Genomic DNA, 27,443 nt, shown 5'->3' with positions numbered 1-27,443 from the left:
AGGTACAAAATATATATTTTTTAAATCGCTGTTTCATTAGTTCTGTAGTAAGTAGAGTTAAATGTACATTTCTTTTTCAGATTCATAAAATAAAATCTAGACTTTTTTGAGTATCTTGGCAGTACTTCCACTGCTCCATTGAAAGTTATTTCCACACCCAAGTTAATGTTTACCTGAGTCATATTTTCAGCTACAGTTAAAAACAGTATGCAACACTTAAACAGGAACTATATTACCAAGAACAGCTAACAGATAACAGAATTGCTGAAGAAGGGATAGCTTGATTAGTAGAACACCAAAGATGATTAAAAAGAAGAGAGTGTTGTTAACAACTGTGGAATGAAGTAGATTATGATGATCCATAAAGTCAACTGAGTCCATCACTGCTGCCTGCATAGAAATGCTGCTATCGCTGCCATGCAATTGGTTTTAAACTCTAAAGTGCCACTGCACACCCCCAACTTTCTCCCTTCCCCTCCCAGATCTTCCCCTGGATTGGGGTGCCAGTCATCTGGGCTTAGCTCTATAGTCAAGGCACATACTCAGTGTAGCTAGACCAGGCTAAAACCCCATCAGCCCTTTCCATAACCATTCATTATTTCTATCAAACTACGTTAAAACTAAATTAAAGGGAGGGAGGGCGCATGTGAAATAGCTATTAGATTTTTGTTTAATTTCCTTCTCTTACTTTGCTACAGTGAATGAGAGGATTATAAAGGCTAGCATACTCTTCAGCACTGATCTCCCACAGACACTGAAATGAAAATATACAACCATGGCACCAAAAGCCCCTGTTTATAGAAGCCCTCTTCAGAACTCTAGCTGTTGATTATTGATTAGTCCCCTTTCTGCTGGGGGTATAGCAAGCAATTGGCAAAGAATGACTGGCAGATTTACAGACACAGTCCACTGTGTTTGTGGAGGGAGAATTAAGAAAACAAGACATGTGAAGTGACATGAATGAGAGAAACTGACTTAAGAATTTGAAGAAAGAGAGAAAAGAGTCACGGTGGATATTGTTTCCAATATAAAGATATTTTAATATTTTTAAAGATCTTGTATTATTTCCCTTAACTCTTTATACTTTTATCTATGCATTTGCTGTATTATCTATGCTAAAATGTTCCACCACTTTCTATGATGATGAGTATTTATTCACATAGGCAATCCTAAGGAAGACAATGTGTACCTACACACTCTTGCTCATATTCACCAAACCTGAAATTGTGGCCAAAGCTGGTTCTGGGGACCCTCTGCAGCTGCTCTCCAGAATGGCTACCTGGAGCCCTCCCCGAAAGTAGCTCCACTATTAGGGCTGTGTGAGGCTTCGGACCATGCTTCAGATCCAGAGACACTTCAGACGCTTTGGTGTCCGAAGCAGCATGTCCACATCGAAGCGCTGGTTTCGTTAGGCTTTCCGAAGCGGTTCAGAGCTTTGGAGCACAAACACCCATGTCATGAGTTTTGCCTGCTAACAGCTAGAGGTGCAGGGCCCCAGAGCCCCCCTGCACTGATCTCCTCAACAGCTGGCAAGCTTCGTGGCCGCAGCAGGGACCACCACCTCTGCAGCTTTCATCCCTCCATCCTCTGCCAGGCCAGAAACCCCATTTCTGAGAGCACCAGTAAACTCACTTAAATTGGACCAGAGGGATGTTAACAACTAAGTAGGAATCCAAGTTAACTCTGTACTTTACAAACCCTTATTTTATACATGCTGAACTGTGTAAAAAGTGATGTATACTAGTGTAGCTTATGCTAATTTCTTACGTGTTTGGTTTCTTAGTTTTTTGATTGCTCCCTCTTTCATATCTCATCAGAAACATTTTCTACTCTAGCTCCATATCACTTCTCTCACTTGTTGCTCATTTCAAAGGACTGTGTTCATTTTACTCAGCTTCTAGTATTTATTCAGTTTTATGTTTGAAAAGTATTGATATTTTAATAATAATTCATATTATAAATATGGTATCATCAAAAAGAGACATATGTTCAAACAAGATGCATTCCATAGTACTTATGCTTTCTGTAAGCACACCTTTTTTTGCATTATCTTGGTGACTTTTGATGGGCCTTTGTATGCTCCCTGTATCTGTGAACCTTATGCATCCACATAAAAGGAATCATGGGAAGATAAGGAAACATCCCCTTGTCTAGATACATGCAAGAGCTGCCAAAATTTCTGGTTATTGTGAGGCACAAAGTCTGTTGCCAAGATGTTATCCACTTCCCTGGGAAGAATTTGCCTGAAGAAGAGCAGGAAAAGGCAAGAAACAGATGGAGCCAGGGCTCTCACTACTCAATGCAGTGGCCATCAGACCAGCTCAGCAATGTAAGTAGGAAAGTGTCACACTTATTTAAGGAATTTCACAGGTTGTGCTACCTAGGGTATTGCATCTACAGTGCTTCAGGTGGGTTAGCCTAGCTCTACAATACCCTTCCACAGGGTCCCAGTCCACATAATGGACTTAAACAACGACAATGAATGCAGGAACTGTAGAAATATTAAAAGACTTTTATTATCTAAATAAGTTACTAATAAATAGCCAAAAGGAAAATCCAGGAAGTAGCAGAAAGTGTGATGCAACACTACTGCACAGTAGTTGTGGGCTACTGTGCAGTCAGCATCACAAAAAAGCTGTTTGGTAACTATGCAGTCATTTAGTACTTGTCATTTAGTACTTGTTTATACAAGTACCAAATGACTGCGCAGTAACAACTGAGAAGTCAGCATTGCATGTACGCATGGCCAGAGACTGGGAAAGAAGACCAAGAATCTTAAGAAAGGCTAAGCAAGAAAGAGAGATGTAGAAAAAGGAGGAGAACAGCACTCTCCATTAGAGTTCTCACCATGTCTTTAATGGAAAGCATTGAAGACAGACATCATAAGATCATGCAGACAGCTATAAATGACATCTAATTTGTGATGGAGATTGCTATGGAAATATTTTTAGCTGACTTTGAAGTTAGTCTTTTTTTTCTATCCAACAACAATACAAACCTCAAAGAAAATGAAAGTAAAAATAAGGCCAATGTTTACACTGGGTAAATACATGAAATCAAATAGAAAATATTGCCTTACTTCTTCATCAATACCCTTTCCCTCTCCCCACAACTCTTCCCCCCACTACAACTCCTTAGAATTAGTGGCCCGCACCACACCTCAAATACTAAGTATTTTTGCTGATTCTTCCATCAGATGCATGATGCATGAAGACAAGTAAGCTTCAGAATCATGCATGATTTGAAGGGACCAGCAGGGACATGTCTTTGTCTTCATTTAAAGGCATTCACTGGTATAGAGATATACCAGGGAGAGTATATTGGCAACCCTCCCTCCTTCTTACCAAAAATAAGGCTTACATTAAAAAAAGCTTTAATTAGTATATAACTTCAAGTGGCTTCCCAACCAGAGGGCACTATGCTACTGTGTGTATTCCATAGCTAGGACAGGAAAAAGATCACACCAATGACCAACACAACTATGCTGACGAAACCGTTCAGTGTAGACCAGACCTGAGAGTTGCAGAGTGCAAGGTAAAAGGTCCTTCAGGCATAGAGGGATTATAAATATATGGTAGATGTTGGAGGGGAAGCAGCAAACATCCACCCAAATACTCCTCTAAATACATCTCCCCATCAAGCTTAATCATACTCCTACTTGATTCAGACGGGATAATTTCCAAATATGTTCCCCCATTCATGGGAGACATTGTGAACTGTGGAACAAAACCTCTGTAAATGAAGATGCAAATGGAATACATTCAAAGCTGAAATGGACATGACATGTTTTCTCTAGATAGAATCAATTCCAGGATAGAAAAACAGGTCACATGAGGAGTCCACACCCCTGCTATGTCAGTTAACAGAATATTGATAATGCTGTTCCTTCATATCCAATTATGCCAATCAGGCCTCTTTAATTAATTACTTACTTTGCCACCATTTATATTGCACTAAGCCTAAAGGGGTTACAAAGGTGTAGGTCGCATTCATCCCTACTTCAATGGCTTTGATGTTATATATTTTAAAAAGGCATGAGTGCAACTGAGACTTGGGTCCAGGAAGTAAATGGATGAGGGCACTGACAACAAGAAGGAAAATAAGAGAACATGAATCTCATTAATACAATTATTTACAAGCCACAACCCAGCCATTCATCCATTCTGCCACCCACTCCAGCTGCAACTATATCCAATTCCACAGTCTTTTGACTTTAACTGTACAGGAAGTTTCAGACATTTTAAGTGCAGCTACCACCTGCTGTCACCACAGATCGTGAAGATGCATCACAAATAAGAATTACAGAGATACATGAATTTCCTTTCAAAGGTGAACAGTTGTGCTATTGTAAACACACTTCTTTATAATCCTAGTCAAATAAGTCAGTATAACATGATCACAGTGTTGTGCTGCATTCCTGAATGGCACTGGGCAAGACATAACTTCTCCTGCCATATTAGTAATAGGAGCTGGAATGCTAGTTTCTAAAGTTTAGAGCTTCATAGTCAATATGGTGTCAGATTAAATCTAGGGATAGACTCTATCAGCTCCATACCCACATATCTTCCATTTTTTCTAGTGGAGACAAAATAGGAAAAAATCGTTTTCATTGTGTTAGAATCTGTTTAGTTCCCTTGAGAGCTCTAGGCTAGGTACAGACATTCAAAAAGTTGAGGCAGAATCAATTTAAGTTGCAAGGTTTCCTGTAAGTGGCATAGGTTAGATCGGCAATGAACACATTTGCCTTTTGAGGGCAAATCTTAGACTGGGTTCCATCATTTTTAAACTAGTCTGTATGTGGTGAACTTCTGTTCTGTTATGGGTAGAGACTGGTTTCTGATCACTTATACCAGTAAAAGTGTAATGTCCTACCTGGCCTTAAGAGGTTGACTGAGATTCTGCAACTGACATTCAGGTTTCTTCTAATTAAAGGCCTACAATAACAGACAATGAGACATAGTTTCATAGTTTCTAGGGTCAGAAGGGACCTGAGTAGATCATCTAGTCCAGCCCCCTGCCATGGCAGGAAAGATTACTGGGGTCAAACAACCCCAACAAGGTGTTCATCCTCTTAAAGACCCCCAGGGTAGGAGCCAGCACCACTTCACTTGGAAGTTGGTTCCAGATCCTAGCCGCCCTGGCCGTGAAGTAGCACCTCCTGATATCTAGCCTAAATCTACCCTCCGCCAGCTTGTAACCGTTATTTCTTGTCACTCCTGGCAGTGCTCGGGGGAACAGGGACTTCCCCAGCGCCTGCTGATCCCCCCTGACTAGTTTGTAACAAGCCACTAGATCTCCCCTCAGTCTTCTCTTCTGGAGGCTGAACAGGTTCAGGTCCCGTAGCCTCTCCTCATAGGGCCTGCCCTGCTGCCCCCGATCATGCGAGTGGCCCTTCTCTGGACCCTCTCCATGTTGTCCACATCCCTCTTGAAGTGCGGCACCCAGAACTGGACACGGTACTCCACCTGCAGCCTGACCAGTGCTGCATAGAAGGGGAGGATCACCTCCTTGGACCTGCTCGAGATGCATCTCTGGATGCATGACATCCTGACTGCATCCCCACACTGCCAGCCCACGTTCATCCTGGAGTCAATGACGACTCCAAGATCCTTTTCCGCCTCTGTACTGACAAGAACGGAGTTCCCCAACCTGTAGATATGGTGCCGGTTGTTCCTCCCCAGGTGCATCACTTTGTACTTGTCGGCGTAACCTAGCACTGGGGGTAACTTCCAGTAAGAAACTCCACATTTCTATGAAATTACCTCCAGTTTTCCAGAATCATTTAGTTTGATATTTTTAAGTACCACTTCAACTAGGCTGACTTGTGCTGGTCCCTTGTAGAAATGTAAAGCTGCTGACTGTAAAGAAAAAGATATAACGTGTAGATAGTACTTATGGGAGAACCTCCAAATGTCCAGGTCTTTACATAAAACCATGGCATCACAGTGATGGAGGCAGTGCAAGAACCAAAAGAATAAAATAGAATTCTTCAGAACTCTGTTTCTTCATGACTACTGTAAATCTCTACCAAGTGGGCTTTATTGGAGATTATTTGTATTTCCTGTTTTTGTTAGGCCAGAAATACTGAAAAAACAATCCCTCTTCTGGTATTTCAGAACTTTTGTTATCTCTGTTAGAAGTACTAACACAAAAATATTTAAAAACAATACCAAATGATTCAATGAGCCTTAGTTAGGTCTGGTTAGAATTGTGGCTTTAAATTACATGGAGATCACATGAAGATTAGTGCTTAAAAATGTAATGTTAATTTGAATAATATTTCAAAATTTCATGTTGCTAAGTGTCTTTCAAGAAATTTGACCATGTCTTAAAGATAACTGTATCCCCCCCCTAAAACAGTCAGGAATTGATAATGCGCTGCTTTCCATCTTGTGATGGATGACACATAGCAGATGGCTTAATTTGATTATATCTAGGAGATATGCATGATGCTGAATAAAGTCCAAACACTTCGTATTATTATTTCATAAATCTTTTCAACTAGTATAACCTTTTGTAACTGTCCTTGCTTGAGGCTGCACATGTTTTTCAGTGATGTGTGAGTTATTAGTAACAAGTCCAAACTAGCAGATGGGGTTAAGCAAAAGAAAGAAGTCTGCATTTTAATAAAGGCAATAACTCTGCACACCCAGATAACGTCAAAAAGGTAATATGCTAAGCATTCATATATGGCACAGTAATTAACATCTCTGTGTGATGACCCATGTGTTTTTCATTGGCAGCCAGTGGTACAGCACAACTATAGAACTGTAGGAACATGAACATTTTGATTCAGAATGCTGAAAAGGAAGTGTTACATGTGCAGGGTCTATGGTTGGAAAATTAGCAGGTTCTTATAGCATTTTGCTATCCTAATAGAGAAAGTTTTTCCTTTTAGCCAGCCTGCTCCTTTCAGCCAGAAATAAGGCTGACTTATTCCTGTCCTTTCCCCAGTGATCAAATGATCAGTGTCCATTGACGTACTAAGAGATTATCACTGATTATCACCAAAAAAGTATCATATGTACTGGTAGCCCAGTGGTAGAACTTGTGCCTACCCCATAGGACACCACAGTTTGATTCCTAGTGGGGAAATCCTTGTTGGGGAAAAGGGGTCCTTGTCTCTTTTGACATCAGGAAAAAATGCTTTACAGTGAGGGTTGCCAAAATATGGAATGTGCTTCCAAGGGAGGTGGTGATGTCCCCTTCCTTGGAGGTATTTAAGAGGAGACTGGACAAACACCTGGCTGGGATCATCTGACCCCAGCACTCTTTCCTGCCCAGGGAAGAGGGTCAGACTCAATGATCTAATAGGTCCCTTCCGACCCTAAAAGCTATGAAGTCTATGAAAATCATCTGAATCCTCCCTCCCTTCTAGAGAAAATGAATGCAGTACTTTCACCAGACATATTTTACAGACCAAAATTATCTCTGAAAGCAAATTTATTCTGTATTGTACTATAACAATTGTATTGTAGTAACCAAAAAAAACAAACAAAAAACCAAAATAAGATATTGTTGCAAAACAAAATTAAAAGTTCCATGAAAGAAAGTTGCCAGTACATAGTAGTTTGGGCATTTGATAGAAATGAAATGCTGTGGGCTGGACATGAGTTGAACTAGAAAACATTTGTTCTGTGTAGCTTGCACCTGGTGTGTTCTAAAACTGGAGCTAACATCACAGTAAGAGATTTTTCTGAATCTCTAGCTTGCGTCTTTGTGGCAGGACACGACCTAGGGGTGCTGTGAACTCCCCTAGCGCCCCTACCTACCATGTCAAATCGGGTCTAAATGCACCCTCTTTATCTCGCCCGACACGTTTTGCTGGTAAATATAGTTAAAGGGAGGCTGCCTAGTTGCCCACCTGTGCCCTCATGGGTGCCTCTTGGTATCTCCCTGCGGCTCTCGCAGCCCGCTCCGGGGCCCTGCCTCTACGCCATTGCCCGCTCTGGGGCCTTGCCCGCGATTCCCCGCCCGCTCCGGGGCCTTGCCACAAGTGGGGCTCAGGCGGCCTCAGCCTTACCTGGCCCCAGACCCCTTTTCCGGGTCTCACGCCCACTGGGCTTCTCACAATTGGGCTCAGGCAGCCTCAGCCTTACCTGGCCCCTGGACCCACTTCTCGGGTCCTACGCCCACTGCGCTCCTCCCAATATCGCCCACACTGGGGCCGGGGTCGGGACACCCCAAAACACAGCACCCTCTCCAGCACCTGGAACCCCCCCCACTACTGGGGAGCTCCCATGAGGCCTCCTCCACCCCTACAGCCTCACCCAGTCCTCCGGTGTTACACAATAACCAAAACAGAAAACACAAAGTCCCTGGGCTACAACATAAATCCCAAGCCAACCTGGCTATCCTTTATATGTATCCCTGCTAGGGTCTCCTCCACCCAGTATCCTTATGCCGATGCTGCTCAGGCCATCAGCCTTCTCTACCATGCCTGCCCTATTTGCTCCAGCAGAGCTCCAAGCCTCCTTGGCTGCCAGAAGGGAACGGCCTCGGCCTCGCTGTTTATATAGGCCAGGCCCTACCCCTTCTAGTCAGCTGACCAGACTGGTTGCTTCGGCAACCCGCACCTGTGCTGCCCTGGTGACTGGCAGCTGAGCTCATATTTTCACTATCAGTAGCAGGCACCTTAGTGCCCTGCTACAGTCCTCCTTTCCTTTTTTAATTCTTTGTGAAAGTACATGAGTTTATATGAGACATTACGTTTGTTTGTGTTTGGTGTGTCTATTTGGATTCATTTTTAAAGCTCCAGAAGAAATTATTCACTATTTAATATTTCAATATTTACCTGTGTTGCTTGCTCTTCTGATTTCAGCTAAACTATGCACTATTTGGCTCCCTTTACCTGTAGGAAACTGAAGATAATTATTCACTGTTCAATTTAGAAATAAAGCAGTAAAGTTCAGTTAGTGAGTAAGGAAATGGGAACTATGAATGAGGAAATGGAAATAAGTGACAAATTTCAGCTTTGTTTTAATTCTCAATTGTCCAGGAAATCCTGAGTAAATGGTGCTTGGGTCTAAGCATGTGTGTTAAAGTACCCAAGAAAGGCAGGAACTGGCTCTTTGTTACTCAAAGTGTACCACAACTCATGTTCAGTTTGGAGTGTTAAAAGAGAGTGAACTTGCTTTTTTCCCCCCCTGATTTACCTTCCATGTTGACTTTCTGGGCATGCCTACACAGCCCTCCTACCTCACCCCAGGAAAGTGGCTGAGAAAATAAGTCCTGCCCACTTGCTTTTATCAAGCTCATGGATAACACTAGCAATTGGAAAAAGCAGATAGTTCCTGGGTTGCTCCCAAGCGGTCTATTCTGGTTAATTGCCCATCTTTCTTGCAGCCAAGTTGGTGTGAGCACAGAAGGCTTATTTTCTTAACAGCATTTCTTGGATCAGCCAGGAGGCTGTATAAGCCTGACCTTTCTGGCCAATAAAAACTGTGGCAGTAGTAGCCCACATACTGAGTTTTCCTTTAAGACACCCAGATAAACACCCAAACACCCAGACTGACATCCAAACTCCAACCCAAGGCCCAGATGTTCAAACACTGTTCTCTCTCCCCTATTCATAATTTTGTAACATCTCTGTGGCAACTACGATTTCTTACATAGCAAAAATGATAACAATAATGTTTTACCTTATATTATTAAACCAAATTAGCACTTGGAAATAGAGAGGAGACCCTACACTATCTAACCAGCATTTCAATCCACCAGCAAGAGCTTTACGATCTGCCATTTGAAAACTACATTGCTACGATATATAAGGAAAAACATATTAAAAATTCTAATTCTTAGTGAAGTTACAGCAGTATATACAGCAGCATTAGTATACAACAGATAGATAAAAATTCCTCAGCTCTCTTCTTGTTGTTACTCAGGCAATTTTTTCCTCATTTTAGGACAGGTGGCAGCTGTACAAGTGAATCTTGACTAGATATAAAGGGGAAACAAAAAGAAAAGAAAAAATTGTTTGAGAGGTTTATAAGAATCCACACCATAAACTGCAACTGTGTAGCTGTGTAGCTATACATTTAGGGAGTTATTAAAAATCAAATTTGCATAAATGGGATTTTGAAGCTTAAATTCTAGAACAATTAAATTATGTAAATAACTGACAATTCATAAATGCTGATATGGGACATTCAGCATTATGCACATGCACGGGCTCAATCCCTATCTCTTAAATATCCTGGTCTGATGCCACTTCCAGTTCTGTAATCAAGACACAGCTGAATCATCAAAATTACAACAGAGACTCTCAAATTATTCCTGTACTTCTAGTTACTCTGCTCTCAGTTACATAGTTATATAGTGAAATTTAAAAGTCCACATACTAAAATACACAGTAAAATAATTACTTTATATCTGGAGGCTGCATTTCTAGAGACAGAGTGGCTACTACAATCCTTAGTTAGCTCAATCTCTCTATAGAGTTGATGGTCACTAACTGCTCAATAGATTATACAGAACAGCTGCATTGCATTACTTCCAACCCCAAAATGTCCTTCCCCCTAGTTTTGATTCCTCACTCTTGCAAAGATCTTCATAAAATACATTAATATTTGGTCTATGTTAGAATCATAGGGAAAATGGGACTGAATGGGACTTCAGAAAGTCCACTAGCCCAATACCCTGTTCAAAACCAGATCATTTCTGTCTAACCATCTTAGACAACAAAATTGTCTAACCTGTGCTTAAACATTTCCAGTGGTGAAGATCCCACAGTCTCTCAAGGCTAGAGAAAGAAGCAGATGAATTTCATCTACCTCACTGACCCATAATGAGCATTAGCCATTGCAAAGTCAGGACCTGTTGGATATGTAGTTGATGTCTGAGATTGCTGTGTGGCCCAGTGTTACGTGGGTGTTTGCTTGCCTTCACATAGTCTGGTAAAATACATCTTAAAGTTATCCACCCATTGCATACATTGTTGCAGGTCATTCCTGTTTGGTTGTTTGTTGGCTGTGCTTAGGTAAAGTGGCATCACAGGGTGGGAAGGAATCACGAAACATTTTCATTAACATGATCCCTTATTTCGGGTTATTTTTGTGCCTGTGTATGTAGATTTTGCATTTTAAAAAAGAAAGATGTGAAATTCTTCCAAGTATCTTTACATAACTAGCTTAGTTTAAAAAAAAAGTTGATTGACTTATTAACAATTTCCCCTAGTTTTCAGGAAAATGGTTTGCCTGTTTCTTTCTGAAATTTTTCCTTCAAAAACCACAAATTCTTTTCAGTTTTGGAATGCAATGAAGTCTCCATCACTGGAAATTTTTAAGTACCAGTTAGATACATTTTTTTGTCTGGGATAGTTTAGACAAAAATGATCCTATTTTGAACAGGCTATTTGGCTAGTGGATTCTGGAGGTCCCATTCAGCCCCATTTTCCTATGATTCTACAATTGACCAAATATTCAGGTATTTTGTAACAATCTTTGGAAGTGTGAGAAATGAAAACTATGAGAAAAGGGTGACAACCTGCTGGGACTGCAGCTGCCAATAGAGATTGGCTTCTTACATCGATACCTTGAGTACACAGCTAGTCTGCATTAACATTTCCTGTTATTGCCCTTACTTCAGCCTCTGTTCTCTCTGGTTCCTCTCACCTACCTGTTCTGTCTTGTCTTTTCAACACGGATCTTACAGTGTGCTCATGCACAGGTAGAGCTACTCTACTGTCATGTGTGGAGGTGTTGCCCTGTGGGGTCAGGCTAACTCTCAAGATCTCAATATTACGCTGTTAGACAGAAGGGTGTGACACAATTGCACATATACAAACACACAAATCAGTTAGGTGCATACACACACACACACACACAGAGTACCAGCCTCAGGCACATACACATCCAAACCAGCCTAGGCACATGCATACCTATCACCAATTCAAGCACATACACTATACACCCCAAAAGTTAGACACAGATCACTAATTTGTATATCATGCACACAATGACATATATATATATATACACACACACTCACCAGTTCACACACATACAACCCACCTACACATACACACAGGTAAATTCCTAACTTGGATGGTACAGTGTGTATGTGTGTGCTTGAGGTACCTGGGGGAAGGTTAAGGTGAGAGAGAGCATTAAAGTGAAAGTTGCCAGAACCAGGATTGGAACCGGTGGACTACAGAGAAGCTGGCTGAGGAACTGAGGCTTGGGGTTACTTAAGGTAAACTGGGGCTGGAAACTTGGGGGGGGGGTGCAGATAAGTGGTGGTAAGGAGGAGACAGCCAGGAAAGAAACTGAGATAAAAACCTGGTTGCTCAGGGGAAAAGGAAAAGGCAGTGGGGATAAGACAGCGGCAAAGAAACAGGGGTTTGGAGGCAGAGAGGAGCTCAAGACAGGTGTTGGAGGTGGCAGTGAGACAGAAGCAGAAGAGGGAGAAATGAGACAGAAGTTAGCGGGGCGAGGAGCAGAGATTGGAGCAGGGCCAAACCATAGTAAAGCAAAACCTAATTTAGGGGTCCAAATAACAGTTTTAGTAAACAGACAACACACTACACAACCCCATGAAGTTATTGGTTCACACACACGCACGCACGCACGCATGCACGCACACATGCATTCACAATGGCAGCAGGAGAAAGAGACTCAGTGGAAGGGTTAGATTCCAGGTAGGGAAGAGAAGCAGAGTCTAAGTCCTTGGTTGAAGAAGGGGTAGGAGGTGATAGCTACCTATCCAGGCTGGAAAGGCGTCCTTGTCCAGTAGGTGTTGTCCAGAGAGGAGTCACCGGCAGGGCCTCTGGGTGGACAGGTGGTGTGGCATGGTGCTGGGCCAGATGGAGAGGGTGTCCCACTGGGTGTGTCTTCACTGCCCCTTTTTATAGGGCAGACCTCGTGTGACCCTAGTGACAGGAGGCATGCCCAGGCAAGGGTCAGCCCCTGGTGTAATGAGCACGTGTGCTCCATGCACGGATATGCAGTTTCAAGTGTCTGTAATGGTGGGGTACAATGGTAGAGTTGCTGGTTCTACAGGGTCTTTTGTCCTTCAAGTACTGGGTTCTTGTCTCTGTTCCTGGGTGAGATCTGTGGTTCCTGGATGAATCAATGCAAAGTGATGGCCCAGTCGTTACAGGCCATTCAGAAGAGGCCTGCTACAATTGTATTTCAATCATTCCCAATCACTCTCATTCAACTGGGAACCAATTTACATGGAAGGGGTACATGACTCATACAGTTGCAACCCAGGGGATGCCTGGGCATAGGACACAAGATGGAGGCTTGACATACAAAATGGAAACTTGACATGATTTATGCTAACTTACATATATAGTTCTAAAACAGTAATCACACAATATAAAAGCAGTACAAACATAATCATTATCACTTATAAAATAGTGGGTATTGATATCAAAATAGCAGGGAACTCTGCGAAGAGGGGAGAGAAAAATAAAACTTATTACCTAAAATAAAATGTTAAAGCTTATCCTACATCTTAGCTTACTTATACTTATTTATAGGGAATAGAGAGGGAGAGAAAAAGTCAGAAATGGTTGAGGAAGGGGAGGGAATGCATTTTAAAATTTAAAAAAAAAAAGAAAAACTGGGGGTTTTGCTACAGAGGCACCAGGGGATTCACTGGGCCTATATGGAGAAACAGCTCAGGTGTTAACATTGAAATACAGGCCTGGAAGAGACCTTTTCAGGGGTGGACCCAGGGGTGGTACCTTGATGCACTTGCACAACCCTTAGATTCTGGGTCCCCTTGCAAAGTTTAAAACTAACTGTCTGGCAGTGGCAACAACACTTCTAGTTAGGCACTGCTGAATGAGTCCATTGACTTCATGGCTCATTATAATCTACTTGATCCCTTTATCCCTTCTAAACTCTTAATCCTCCTGAAATGAACAACTCTCTCTCCTTTTTAATGGTCTTGATGTTCAAGCTCACCTTACATCTGCCATTCTCCAGTCTCTTTGCTGCTCCTGGTCATGAAACTCCTCTTTCACAGCAAATTGTTTTTGTTTTGACTTTAAGATGAATAATCCAGCCCTAGGCCCCTAGAGTATTAGTAAAGCTTCTGGTTTATTTTTAACCAGAGAAAAACATTTTTATATGTGCATGCATGCAGCCTTAGATCTGCTCATATCCCTCTTGGTTCTTTGTGTCCAGCCCCTGGACACCATGTTACACGTGGCCAGAGGACCCCTCGCTCATTGGGCCTTTGGGGCACGGGCTGTTTGTATGCTGTTGGGCCCAAAAGAGCCTCATATGACCACACATGATAGCAGGAATACTAACACGGTTCTCAAGGTGGTTGGCACAGGGATGAGCCTGCCTCAGGCAAGGGTTTGAACTAGATGAGCTGTGGAGGTCCCTTCCAGTCCTACCTTTATTCTATGATCTCTGGATGGGAGTATGTAGGTCCCTTTCTATCCCTGCCTCTATTCTGTAATCTTGTGTTCTCCGGATGGGGGTATGTAGGTCCTTTCCATCCCTACCTCTACGTTCCTGTGGTCTCAGGAGGTGGGTATGTAGGTCCTTCTCAGCCCCACCTCTCTATTCTAGTTGATGATCTAGTTGAAGATGGTGCTGTTTTGAGCAGGGGGATGGACTAGTCCCTTCTTACCCTCCTTTTCGATGATCCTGTGGTCTCAGGATGGGGGTAGGTAGGTTCTTTCCAGCCCAGCCTCTAGGATCCTGCGGTCTTGGGATGGAGGTATGTAGGCCCTTTTAGCCCTGCCCCTCTCTTCCAGGTGCTGATCTAGTTGGGGATGGTCCTGCTTTGAGCAGGGGGGTGGACTAGTCCCTTCCAACGCTGAGGGCCCTTCCAACCCTCATTTTCTATGACCCTGTCATCTCCAGATGGGGATGTGTTAGGTAGCCCTGCCCCTCTCTTCCAGGTGATGATCTAGGGGGGTGGTCCTGCTTTGAGTTGGGGTGGGGTGGCCCTCATTGCGATGATCCTGTGCTCTCCGGGCCGGGGTGCATAGCTTCCAGCCCTGCCTCTACGGCCCTGCGGTCAGGCGCTGGGGGGACGCGGGTCCCTTCCAGCCCTGCCTCCAGCCCGTGCCTCGCTGACCTCGCGGCTGGGTAGGCTGGCGGCCGGCAGCGCTACAGGAGCCCCGCGGAGGGGGCGGGAAAGCCCGGGCCGTCCAAGCCGCCCGCTGCCTCCGTCTCGGTCCCGCGCCCTCACCTGACGGAGCGCGCGGCTGCCCGGCCCGCGCCCCCCTCTGCCGCGGCCGCGAGGGGCCGGCTCGGGGCGGAGCGGGGAGAGGCTGGGGGGGCAGGAACTACTGTGCGAGGGAGAAAGTCCTGCCCAGCTGTTGGCGAAGTTTTTAAGATTTCCTGTTTCCCCTGCAGCGCCCGAGTGACTCACTCCCCGGCAGCCTGCGAGCCTCCGCCGCGGCCTCCCGCTCGGCCCGGCCCGGCCCGGCCCGGCCCGACCCCGCCATGAGTCCGGCTCGGGGGCTGCTGCTGCTGCTACACGTCTGTCTGGGCTCCGGTGAGTGTCCGCCGCGTCCGGCTGTCAGCGCTGGCGGGGAGGCGCGGTGCCCGCCCCGGCCCCCGGGAGGAGCTGTGCGCCTTGGGGGGCAGGGCACCTCCTGGCACCTCTTCCCAGCCAGGGCCAGGGCCAGGAGCGTGGAGGGGATGAATGCCCCCTCGGCCCAGCTGTCCCGCAGCTTGGCTGTTCCTGGCACTGCTGAAGACGGGGCATCAGAGATCTCAGCAGTGCCCAGGGAAGGCAGCTCTGTTGTGCCCACATCCCTGAGCTAGTTGCTTCTTGAGGCAGCGTGTGGGCCCTGGCGCACATCGGGTGAAGCGGACAGCTGCATCTCCCAGGTGCGACCTGTCAAGTCGTGGCAGATGCCCTCGGGAGGACTTGGGATCTGCTTTCAATCCCAAACCTGCTGCGGTGCGGGATTGGACAGTCATACCCCACCCCACCCCCTCTTGGCAACTCGGTAACGCACCCCTGGATGTTTTTAAGCCCCTCCAGCTCCTAGTGCTAGTCACGGATGGATTTGTCTCGTGCCAAAGGTCTGCCAAGGGGCTTGGCCGGCAGAGGGGAAAACAAGGCCCCTGCCTTGAAAAGTTGGTAGTCTGGGGTTTCTCATCCTACACATACACTTCTGCAGGCGAGCTCAGCATGCTGCTCGCATGTCAAAAGCTGCTCCTGTAGGCGCGCAGGGGAGTAGGCCCCAAAACCTGCTTATGAAAGCAGGGTTGCCTGTTGGTTCTGCATGGTCCAGACACGAAGGAAGTGCTGAGGGGCCAGAGGCTGGTGGGTTCTTAACTTGCAGACAGCTTTTATAAATCAAGTGGATACTTAGAACCAAAGGAACTTATTAAGGTACTAAATACCTATCCCTAGGTCCTCAAGTAACGTGATCACTGTGCAAACTGCTGAACGGTTCTGGAATCAGTGTCTCTCCTCACGTTCCTTTAATTGGCCTGTATCTGATCAGTAAATAAGCACTCCACCAAGCTGTTGTTCCTTATCATCTTTTAGCAATCATCCAAAACTGCTGATGCTGTACATACTTGAGTTGCTTTTTGCACAGTGAGTAATCTTGCACACCTGGACAGTTTGGGACAGATGTGACAATGATATAGTTTGTATCTTACAGAAGGCAGCGTATTGAAGAAGGCTTATCATAGCATAAGAATTTTGCATAAGATATATTCAGCCTTCTGTCTGGACTTTTTCTTATGATGATGAACTGTTTTTGGTACCTAATAAGTGATGATTGTGATGACTGTGATAATATTTGTTCTTGGGCAATGAAAATAAAGTAATTCATTGCACTTGTTGAAAACCATTTTCTAGTGAGTTCCTATTTCAAGTTCTTTTGCATTAACGCAATTTTGTAAACTTTAGTTTTTCTTCCTTTGGACAATGATGAGGCAGATCTTTAGTTATTGCAGATTGGTATTGGTCACTTGATATCAGTGGAGCTATAAAATATACACACAAGCTCAGGATCTGACCCTGTGTGTTTCAATTTGAATTTTTAAAAGGTTAATGGATACATTTGATTTTAGTTTAGCTCTTAAGTTTTGTACAAGATTATACCTTATAACCTATATTTAACCACAGTGTGTTCTTTTAAAAGCAAGCACTTTTTTTTCCCTGGGTGAATTGTTATAGCTTCAAACTTGCTTATAACAGTAGAAAATGATAATTCCTAGCTGTTAAATGTGGAAAGGTTTTATATTTGTTTACAAGATTGAGGATGGAGCTTTATAATATAATTTAAAAATGTATATTCATAAATCTTCATCCAATAATAGTTCCTCTTCTGGGGGAGGAGGGGAGGAAAAGAGAACACAGTGTTGTTGTGGTACCAATTGATGAAGTTTCTCATGACCAGATTTCCTCTGCAGGATATTTTTAAATTGGTATTTTTGCGTTCGTGGTGTAGGGACTTTTCCTTGTAGTGTTTGTATCACAGCTGTGCCATGTTCTTTCTGCAGTTACACTTCTGTGTCCCCACTGCAACACCACTAACTTCAGCACAGTTACTCCAATTTGCACTGCTGTAAATGAGCAGAACCGAAGCCATGGGCCTTATTCTTTAGTGCTGCCACCTTGTGTAGCAATTTGCATATGGGCAAAGTGGGTATTAAATGTGAATATTCATGCAAAGGAAAAATGCTAGCCTGAAAGTGCTTTACACATGCAGTGTGCTTTGAAAGTATGCTTCAGTTCTGCTGAGGTGGTGGAAATCCAAAGCTTTCAGCCACCTTTTTGACACTACAATCCTGGGTTTGGCTGGAGCTGCTTTTGGCCTCCAGCATAATTGAGAATTCAACTCTGAACTATTGTTACTTATTCACATCTGCTCATGACCCTAAAGGGCAATTCTGGCATCTAGTAATCACTGAATAATACTGCATTCAATGTCACCTGAAGGGCAGCGTACAGCCAGCATAGCCTTTGCTTTGCTAGCTGTACATCACCCAAGGATTCCTTTACAGTAAGGAATTCTCAGCTTGGCATATTGTAGACGTTTTAGATGCTCTGCAGCTTCCAAACACTGCAAACCAGGTAGTATGTAGTTAGTTTTGTATGGAGGTAAAGGACTACACAGGTCTTTGTAGTACAAACCAGTGCAGAATCAGTCCCTCTGTTGTAAAATGGGAAGTCTCTTATAGCCCTAGCTTCAAAGATTCAGTGCCATTTTCTTCCATCTAGTTTGCTTAATTTTTTTTTACCTCAGAGCTCATCAAGTATGTATTTTCTTTTTCTACCTAATAATGAGAATGGAATGTAAAGTTGCTTTCCGTCAGTAGAAAAATGAAAATAAAGCTAATCAAAGAAGATGGAAATAGCCCCAAATAAGTAGAAAGAATGGGCTTAATCTACCGAATATTCAGGCAGTCTTGAGCTAGAGACAGAAATTACACATAAACCAGTATAAGAAACTGGTTCAAATCTGTAACACATCAGAAGTTCAGTGCACATAAGCTACATTAGAAATGGCCAAAATGGTTTAAGATAAATCTGGATGGATGTAGTATCAAACTTAACTGATTTAGGTTAAATCAGTTTATTGAACTTCTGTCCCAGATCCCGTCCAGATTCAAGTTGACTTGAAGTCCCCTGACTTCCCAGAATGCTTTGCACCTCCTCTGCCAACCCCCACCCCACCTTGTAGGGTGGGTGGGCTAGCCTTGGCCCAAGCTGTCTGCTCCAGTGGAGCAGGAAGTCTTACTCTAGCACCCCCAGCTTCTGGCCTGAGCCACTGCCGGCATGGGGCTGTATTTCCAGGATCAAAAGTGAATGTCTCTTCACCTTTTTATCGGCTCACTTTACACAGTTTAGACTAACTTGAGAAGATTGAATAGGTTCAGCCTTAGTCTTTTTGACTGTGTGTTCTTAGTCTTGATGCTCAACTCTGTTAGTAGGTGGCTGTGATAAGAGTTAAGAAATTAAGCCCCATTCTTGCTAACTCCTTTCCTCTGAGTAATGTGTTTATTACAAGTGAGCTCTGCTTTAGTTAGTGTAGAAATGAGACTGAGCATGGTTACTATGTCACAGTGTAATGGGACTGTTTCTGAGACTAAGTGAAGTATTCTCTAGTAAATGCATGTTCTGGTTTTAAGTGCTGCAAGCTAAATTTTCAACATGCATCTAAGACTTGTGTAATGTCCAATAAATATAAAGTAGGGTAGAACTGATTTCAGTTGCGTGCGCCCTTATCACCAACTATCTAAAAGCATGAAGTTGTAGTTTACATGTAGAGTTTTCTGGTCTGGAAAGACGTGTTCCAAACATAATATAATAGTGAGTTTCTTCCTAAGTATGAGCCTGATTTCAGGAAAAGAATTAAGCACATGGTTGAATAATGTCACACACCAAGAAGCTCTTAAATATGTTCTTAAGTCCTGTTGATTTTGGTGGGATTTAGGCAGTCCTTAACGTTAAGCACAAGTTTAAGTGCAGTCTTAGTACAGATGCTCTTCTCAGGCAGGGCGTTCTTCAGTTTATTCCCATTATAACAAAATTTAGCAACTGTTCTAAACTGTAAAATGTGTGTATATCACCAACATTGGCAAGAAAAATACTAATTAGTAGATTTCAGTGGTAGCTTCACCTTTGAAATAATTGAAGAGCCTGTCTCTGGACAGTTGAAACAGTCTTAATCTTGTATCATAGATATAGTTCTACATCTACATTAAAGGGTTAATGCAACACATTTAATTCATAAGCTAGCATGAAACTAGCAGTATTACCGTATTTTTCGGACCATAAGACGCACCTGACCATAAGACGCACCCAGTTTTTAGAGCAGGAAAACAAGAAAAAAAATATTCTGAACCAAATAGTACTGGTATACTAAAATATTTATTAAAGTGTGTCTCTCCTGCCATGACGGGCTCCTTGCCTGCCTGTCAGGGCACTGTGCTGCATCACATAGTCCCGGCCGGGACGTTACCTGGTACCGTACCTAGCTGCCTCCTGTCTCAACGTTCTAATCCTGTCAGTCTGTCAGTGTCACACACACACATGCAGGGGAGGCGTGCGCTGTGCCGATCATGTGACCTGACTGACTGACTGACATTGAGACTCCAGGAGGCGGGACTTCCCCCACACACACAGCAATCCACAGCATGGGAACGGCAGCGGACAGCGGACAGCATGGGACCGCAAACAAATGTTCTGGGGTACCACACCTTCGGACCATAAGACGCACCCTCGTTTTCCCCCCACTTTTGGGGGGAAAAAAGTGCGTCTTATGGTCCGAAAAATACGGTAGATCACTATCTTTTTACTTCCCACAAGCATCCTTTAGCATCCAAAGATTTAGGGCTAGATCCATGAGGATAGTCTTTCCCTCATTTCAGTGAGTATTAGGCACCTGAATACTCTTGTGTACTTGGGCCTTTGTCTTTTGGTTCTCCTAGGTACAACACATAGAGCACCTCTTAAGAGATTATTGTCCCCATTTTCTTACTCCTTACAGGATGGTGTTACATTACAAATGCCCTTAAATATAAAAGAGTTATTTGCATGTGCGCAGAGGGAAAATCCAAGGTGCCAGTCAGGCCCTATGCATTTCTGAAGTCATCACTAATACTTATATTAACTGTGGTTGGAAGAATGTTTTTATATTAAGGGATTACATAATGGTTTCCAGAGTAACATTGGAGTGGAGGTTCACATCCCATTGTGTGATCCTAACAGATCTGAGATTATCGTTATGATTGCTATTACTGTAACACTTTGAGGCTTCAGCTGAGTTCAGGACCTTATTATTCTAGGCATTGTACAGCCACATGATAAAAGGCAACTTCTGTACCCAAGGTTTGTATTTTAAATGTGTATACTGATATACAATACAGGTATGTTGGTATTAAACACTAAAAAGTAATGATCCTTTAGGACACATCTAGAGTGGGAATTTGTCGTATCCATCAGCAGCATTCTCAAATATGCCATACAGTTTTGCATGCACGTTGACACCTGTGCCAGGAAGGGATCTAGCCATGGCTATACCCAGGAAGGGAATAGCCATCTGTGTGGCACTGAGAGCAGGTGAATTAGCACTGCTAAGAGTCCATCATAAGCCCTCCCCTTGTAACTGTTCAGATTCTCATACGCTACTTCTGGTCCAGAAGTACTGCATTCAGAGCTGCAGAGCATGTTAACTTTGCAGTCTGGGCCTTGGAACTTTCATCTTGTGTGATCCTAATTTATTTGTATTTCCATGATGAAGGGTGATAGTCTAGAAATTATTAAAGCAGAAGGACACTGCACTGCTGTTAATATACACTTTGCACTTAAAAGACTTTTTTTCCTTTGTGGATTTTAAAAATGTTTTATAAATGTAGTTAAGTATTAATATCCACATTTTGTAGACAGAAAACCAGATATTGGAAAGCTCACATGTAATCCTGCTCTGGAAAGTATCATTAAAATGACATTCTTGGGTTCCAGGTTTTTAATTCTGAATAACTTCAAGAGACATGTGAAAAGCGTTGGGAGAAAGGTTTATATTGCAACCAATGTCACAAGCTCAGTATCTGATCTTAGAATCAATAAGTGCTCTTTCTGGTTCATGCATAGTCACCAATAATAAAGACTCTAAAAGGTAATTTCTGCCACCTATTACACCTGTTCAGTTCCAGTTTGTTGTTTCAAGAAATTAATTGCATCTTTCACCCTTTGTTACACCTGTTCAGTTCCAATGAGCTATGAGACTGGTGTAACTGAGGGCATAATCTGACTCTGTAACTGAATGTAGTTAAAAATTGTGTCAATACAGAAGCCAGAATTAACTCTATCTTGGTTTCTTCAAACACCACTGGCACTGGCAAGGAGTGAAAAAGAAAAGAAACTTATTTTTATTGGAAAAATAAATACATTAGACTGTAACCAGACAGCAAATTTATTGAGTAAGATGGTTTCATAGTATTACTCTTTCAAGCAAAGCAGCACTTTTCAGGTAAGGGCATAGTATCTCTCACACATTAATGTATCCAGTGGATGTATCTTGAAAAACTAGCTATTGTGCAAGTAAACTATATGTAGAGCCTCACTGTCAACTGGCATTAATTGGCATAAGTCTACTGAAGGCAACAAAGCTGCATTGATTTACATCAGCTAAGGATATAGGCCAAGGCAGACATAGGACATAATAATGTATGCATTAGGATGCCCTTAGGAGTCCTTTGAGTGGCAGGACCTACTTAGTGAGGGCATGGCTGGGGCATGCCAATGGCTGAGTCTGTACTCTACTCTCATCCCACGAGCCACTGGGGACCTCAGCTGGCGGCTCCTCCATGGAGCTGTCACCACGGGCATGTATGTGGCGAGCTTCACAGACCCCAGTTTCTTGTCCCTTGTGCAGGCAGAGGGAGGCCCTGGCGCTCATGACCCTTGAGTGCACCAGGCTGTAGCCCCTCCACCTCCATCTCCAGAACTTCCTTCTGAGGTTCTGGTTGAATTTTACCCTCCACCTTTTTATTTTTGGTCACCCCATCTGCAGCCCCACCAAGTCCCAGGACCTCCTGGTCAGCCTCCTCCTGGCCTTGGCCAAGTGTGCCCTGTACTTAACCAAGAAGGAGTCTCTGGCCTAGAAGGTGCCCAGGCACTGCGGGGCCACTTTCTTCTCACTTTTCCATGCATATTTCCAGGCAGAACACCAGTGGGCGGCAATCACTGGCTCTTTGGATGCCTTTGAGGACCAGTGGTTGCAGCCCAGGGGGCTCTGCTCTGTGTCCCTCTCTGGATAACTTCTTTTCACATTTTGACCCTTTGACCTCTATGTCACTCCTATCCTGCTTTTGCTTTTGTTGTCCCAAGAAATTAGTTGCATCTTTCACCCTTTGGCCCCACAAAGGGGCTATTAGTTAGCTGGGTGGGCCTTAAGGCCCATGTTAATATGGAAGATACAAATAGACAGGAGTCCTTTGTGACCTATTTTCCAAAAGCAAATGTGATTTGAGTTGTTTTTACTGGAAAAAGAATAATTTGGCTGCAGTGTTTAGGACTCTGTGTCATCTAGAAAGTGAAGATTTTAGAGGGCTTGGGAGAAAAGAAATATTCATACTTGTAATGGGACATGACCAAAGGCCTGACAAAAGTTTTTAGCTCAGGCACACTTGCTGGAAGAATGAATTCCAGCAATGAAACAGATGGAAGAACTCACCAAAATTTCAGCTATAAAACAGATGGGGAGTCTCTCCCAGAAAGGAGAAACTGGGGGGGAGGGGGGTGTGTGGAAGAAACATTCATAATATTTTATGTTGATGTGTTATCTTTCATTCCAAAGAACTCCAAGGCATTTCACAAACTATTGGATTGGTCATTATAGCAAGTTTTCAAGGACAAAGGGGCAAAAAGTCTTTGGAATTTTAATTTTTTTTAAGGAGTAGTTAGAAAAATGATAAGCCTGAATTTATTTTGGAAGAAGGAAAAGCTCTGCCAGCTCTTCCAAGAATTAACGTGTGATTGCAGTAAGTCTAGGTATGCCATACCACAGGCACAGGCAATTCAACCCACTCCTTCTGCCCACTTCCTCAACCCTCCATGGGTACTTTGATCCTGCTGTAAGTGTTCCAAAATCAAAAATTCATGAGTTCAGATATGTGTTCTGGACTTGCATCATGCCTAAGGTTGCTAGACGCAAGAAGGATTTCAATTTAATAAATTAATTTATCTGACTATAGCAAGTACATTTTTAATTTAACTATTTCCATTCATACAAAAAAACGCAGTTTTGACCACAATGCTAGGTCAACAATTTAAGAAATTTGTGCATTGCTTGACTGACCTCTTGATTTGTCATCCCCATGAAAGAGAACCCCTGTCTAACAACATCCATTAACCTGATCTGTGAGTTTAATGTTTGAAGTAAATCCCAAGCTGTAAGAACTGTAATATTTAACTCACTGTGTTTTCTCCCAGACATTTCAGAATGCTTAGTATGTCTGAATATATATTTTTTGCATTTGGAAAAGGAACAAGAAAGGGGCAAGATAATACAGTGTAATTAGTACTTCTTCATTTAGAGTTTTGAAGTGTCTAGTCTCTTAATATATACCTTAAGTGGACAGAAACGTATTTAGGTTTGCACTTTTCAAACTGCTGTGAAAGGGAAGGGTGTTTCTGCAGAGTCCAGTAATTTTGCTTCTGCTCATTCTGAAGCTTTTAATTAGGGCAGAGTAGCACTTCTCTGCTCTTTTGAGTAACACTTGACATAACTACAGGGCTGCTTTTTTGTCTTTGGCACCAAAATGTGCTGGATTGAGGGGGAGAAAAGTAAAAAAAAATTAGAATATGCTTTTTTTATGGTTTTAGTAATTACAAGATCAAATGACAATAAAAACAATGTGTGAGCACAGGGTCAGCATGAAATCCAAACCTCATCAAGTTCCTTCCAAAGCACACATAATAATGGGCCCCCTTCCGCTCTGGGAATATAATATTAAAGTCTCAAGTCCCAACTTGGCTCCGTAGTGTTCTTAAATATAAATTGTCTTGCTGCATGACTGGCCTTGTCTTGACTCTAGATTGCCTCACCCACTCCTTTAGAAAAAGCTTAGAGGGTAAGTCCCAAGACAAAGAAACAAATCTTTAAAGACTTACTTTGTGGGAATCACAGGAAGGATTTGGTGGGCTGTTGTTTTGAAGGATGTTGATTGATTAATCTTACTGATCGGGATAAGGAACATGTGAAGAAGAAACCTCCATGCCAAGCTTGTATACAGTGATCAAGGATCCTCCATGCTAAAACGAGCTTAGTGGAACAGTGATTACTCTGCACACATCATATTCCCCTTCAGCTACTCCTTCGACTCTGGTTGATTTCTGCCTCTGCCCCCCTCCCTGTTCCTACAGCTGCATAAGGATAGGGTGACATGACATAATACACTTACGGTATTGCCTGGTCTTCATATTTCCCCAAGGAAATCCAGGCTCTACAGTTGGCTGCATCCCCAGCCCTCTTTAATCCTTCCACTCCTATGAACCCCACCTGGTCTGGCTCTCTGATGGGCAGTATCCACATTGGCAAAAGGAGAACATCATAATGTCATGGAGGAGGTATTCTTCTGTATGTGAGTGTCTTCTCTCTTTGTAAATGGAAAGGAAGGCCCAAATCCTGATGTATCAATTCATGCATTCTGCCCTTGCAAACTAATGGCAATCCATGCCAGGGAGTATGTTCATAAATACCACAGACTATATAAATTGTTGGTTTTATTGCACTTAAAAGCTTTTTTTATAACAATAACTTTTTATCTTTACAAAAAAGGTCAGAAAGGAGGGTGATCTGTTCAATGGTCATGGTTTCATAAGTCTTCTTGAAAGCCTAGCGCAATGTAATTCAGTAACGTTGAACAAAAACTTTGCCACTGATACTTGCTCCAGGGTTATTAAATTTCCCAGGATCCATTCTTCCACTTCCTCACTCAACCTCACCACAAGGGAGTTCCTGAAGACAAAAAATAATAATAATCTGGGAAGCTGATGCCTTGTGGCATTTGTAGTATTCTCCTCTGGCATGCATGATGCCATGCTGTCAGTCTTTCAAAGCGTCTGAGTACAGCAGTTCTACACTGTCTGGCCAGAACTAAAGCCATGCCGGCACTTGCTTTAGCTCTGGAACATAGAAATGGGAAGTCATTTGATCGGCAGTTACATGGACAAATCAGTAAGAAGAAGCATGAAGAAGAAAAATGTCTTCCCATTTCTCTAACCTCTTTTCTCATGCATTCCTTTTCTTGAGTTTGTTGTCTTCTCCCTCCCTCATTTTATCTTTTTTTTTTTTTTTAATATCTGGCTGCTGTTGTGCTCCAGTTATTCCCTACTGCCAAGATAGTCCCATGGAACCTCAGACACCTGGTTACCGCCTGCCATCCAGTAGCCTATGTAGATATGTGAATGTGTGTATGTATTTATAAGAGGGTTGAGAGACAGATATAGCTTAGATCAAACCATCAAAATCACAAAGGCCCTTTAGTACAGAAAGTTAAAACTAACCTAAAGAAAATTACAATGCAATAAATTAACTCCTAGTGCATATATCCTTAAAACTACATCACTTACAAGGACCCTGTTCCTTCTTTAAATGTAAAGTCCAATTTCATCTCTCTGATCTCAGGCAAATATGCATTATCAACACCTGTGTATTTCACAATGCAAGTGTACAGTAAGAAAAACATATGTACAAGCTAATGTAACAATGACATTATTTTTGAAAAATGGATCCAGTTGTGCTGCTCAGTAGTGTTTCTCTCCAAATCTTGCTTTCGGACACTGTCAGGCTTTCATCCCTGCCAATACTTAAGGTTTTGTTCTGTAGTAACAATGGGTTCCCCAAGATCTAGTGATTTGCATGTAGAAGGGGGTTGTAAAAGTCAACCTCACCATGTATAAGGATTCCTAGGATGAAATCCCACCATGAGGTAGCAATTGAATAGCTGCTATCCTCACTTGTTTTGAGCTATTTCTACACCACTATATACAACTGACTGATAAGTATACCCAGGGATCCTAGGGTGCCAGTACACATGCCAGAAGGTTGCTTATTCAACAAGCTTTAAATAAATCACCCCCACCGCCATTTTTGAAGTGCAGGGATGCTGATACACAAGATGCTCGAGTGCTTTAATTAGAGTGCATTTTGGAGCTGCCCTCATTAAAACACACCCCCTCCCAACCCCAGAGCATATGTAAAAATGCCCTTAGTTTTCTGTTCACCTCAGAAAATTACAGAATCTGCATTTTTCTGCAGCCTACCAAAAGCGTTCTGCAATGAGTGGCAGCATTTCTGCTCTCTTTTATTTTGCCATGTTTTTTGCCAAACAGCTACTCACCAGTGGGGGGAGGGGGAAGCACATGCTACTGATTGGCCGATAGCCAAAAACTGTGGCAAAAATAAGAGAGCAGAAATACCATTGCTTACCACAGAATGCTGCCATACTGTTGGTAGGTCACAGAAAAACACAGGTTTTTTTTTATTTTTTAGGCGGAGATTTTCTGCTTTTTTTCCCATGGAGAGGGCCATCCCCAGGGGGTGGGGTGGGGGGGTGGAGAGGGAGTGAATTGGAGCAACCATCTAGGGGCAGGGCCCCACATATGCTGATATGCCCCAGCCCTGCACCCTGCTTGGGTCACCTCTGCCCACACAAAACTAGGATCCCTGCTTATAACATGTTGCACTGTTTCCTTAAGAAAACATGCACATTCCAATTCAATTTAAAACTGAAGCAAAATATAGTTCTCTCATCCAGGACCAATTCTAGCTTCAGCCTCTAATGATCTTACAGTCTATAGACCTTAAGGCTTTTTTTTATCTTCCTGCTTTTTGTCTTCCCACTTGAATGCAATTTCTTTAGGAATTCACCTATGATGCTCCATTGGAATACAGAGTAAACCAGGGCAAGGTAAACATATCCAGCCTACAATTGTGTGCAGTGACAAAACTTCCATTGACTTCTATGTGGCCAGGTCAGACCTAGAGTACT

At 43.0% G+C, this 27,443-nt stretch overlaps 1 protein-coding gene and 1 long non-coding RNA gene across 5 annotated transcripts in view; one reads left to right on the top strand and one right to left on the bottom strand.

Annotated features, from left to right (window-relative positions):
* Positions 1-6,253: 6,253 nt before the first annotated feature.
* Positions 6,254-14,730, bottom strand: LOC149864671 (uncharacterized). Of its 4 annotated transcripts, none has more exons than XR_016442221.1 (4): positions 14,593-14,730; positions 13,914-14,023; positions 12,699-13,391; positions 6,254-9,936 (listed from the first exon to the last, which is right to left on the bottom strand). It is a non-coding gene; the product is annotated as an uncharacterized LOC149864671 (long non-coding RNA). The 4 variants fall into 4 exon arrangements; XR_016442222.1 differs by having other exon boundaries at positions 7,338-9,936; positions 12,699-13,058; XR_016442219.1 differs by lacking the exon at positions 14,593-14,730 and having other exon boundaries at positions 6,256-9,936; positions 13,914-14,047.
* Positions 14,731-15,334: 604 nt separating this feature from the next.
* TGFBR2 (transforming growth factor beta receptor 2) overlaps positions 15,335-27,443 on the top strand; it is a 75,970-nt gene continuing 63,861 nt past the window's right edge. Inside the window, exon 1 of the mRNA XM_090046465.1 lies at positions 15,335-15,468. Coding sequence (XP_089902591.1) covers positions 15,417-15,468 — 52 coding nt within the window. The 5' untranslated portion in view covers positions 15,335-15,416. The remainder of the gene's footprint in view (positions 15,469-27,443) is intronic.

This window comes from Crocodylus siamensis, chromosome 5 (assembly GCF_052110815.1).
Source record: "Crocodylus siamensis isolate JL-2025a chromosome 5, ASM5211081v1, whole genome shotgun sequence".
Classification (NCBI taxonomy): Eukaryota; Metazoa; Chordata; order Crocodylia; family Crocodylidae; genus Crocodylus; species Crocodylus siamensis.
Note: the sequence above shows the minus strand (reverse complement) of the source record. Positions and strands in the feature narration are given on the sequence as shown.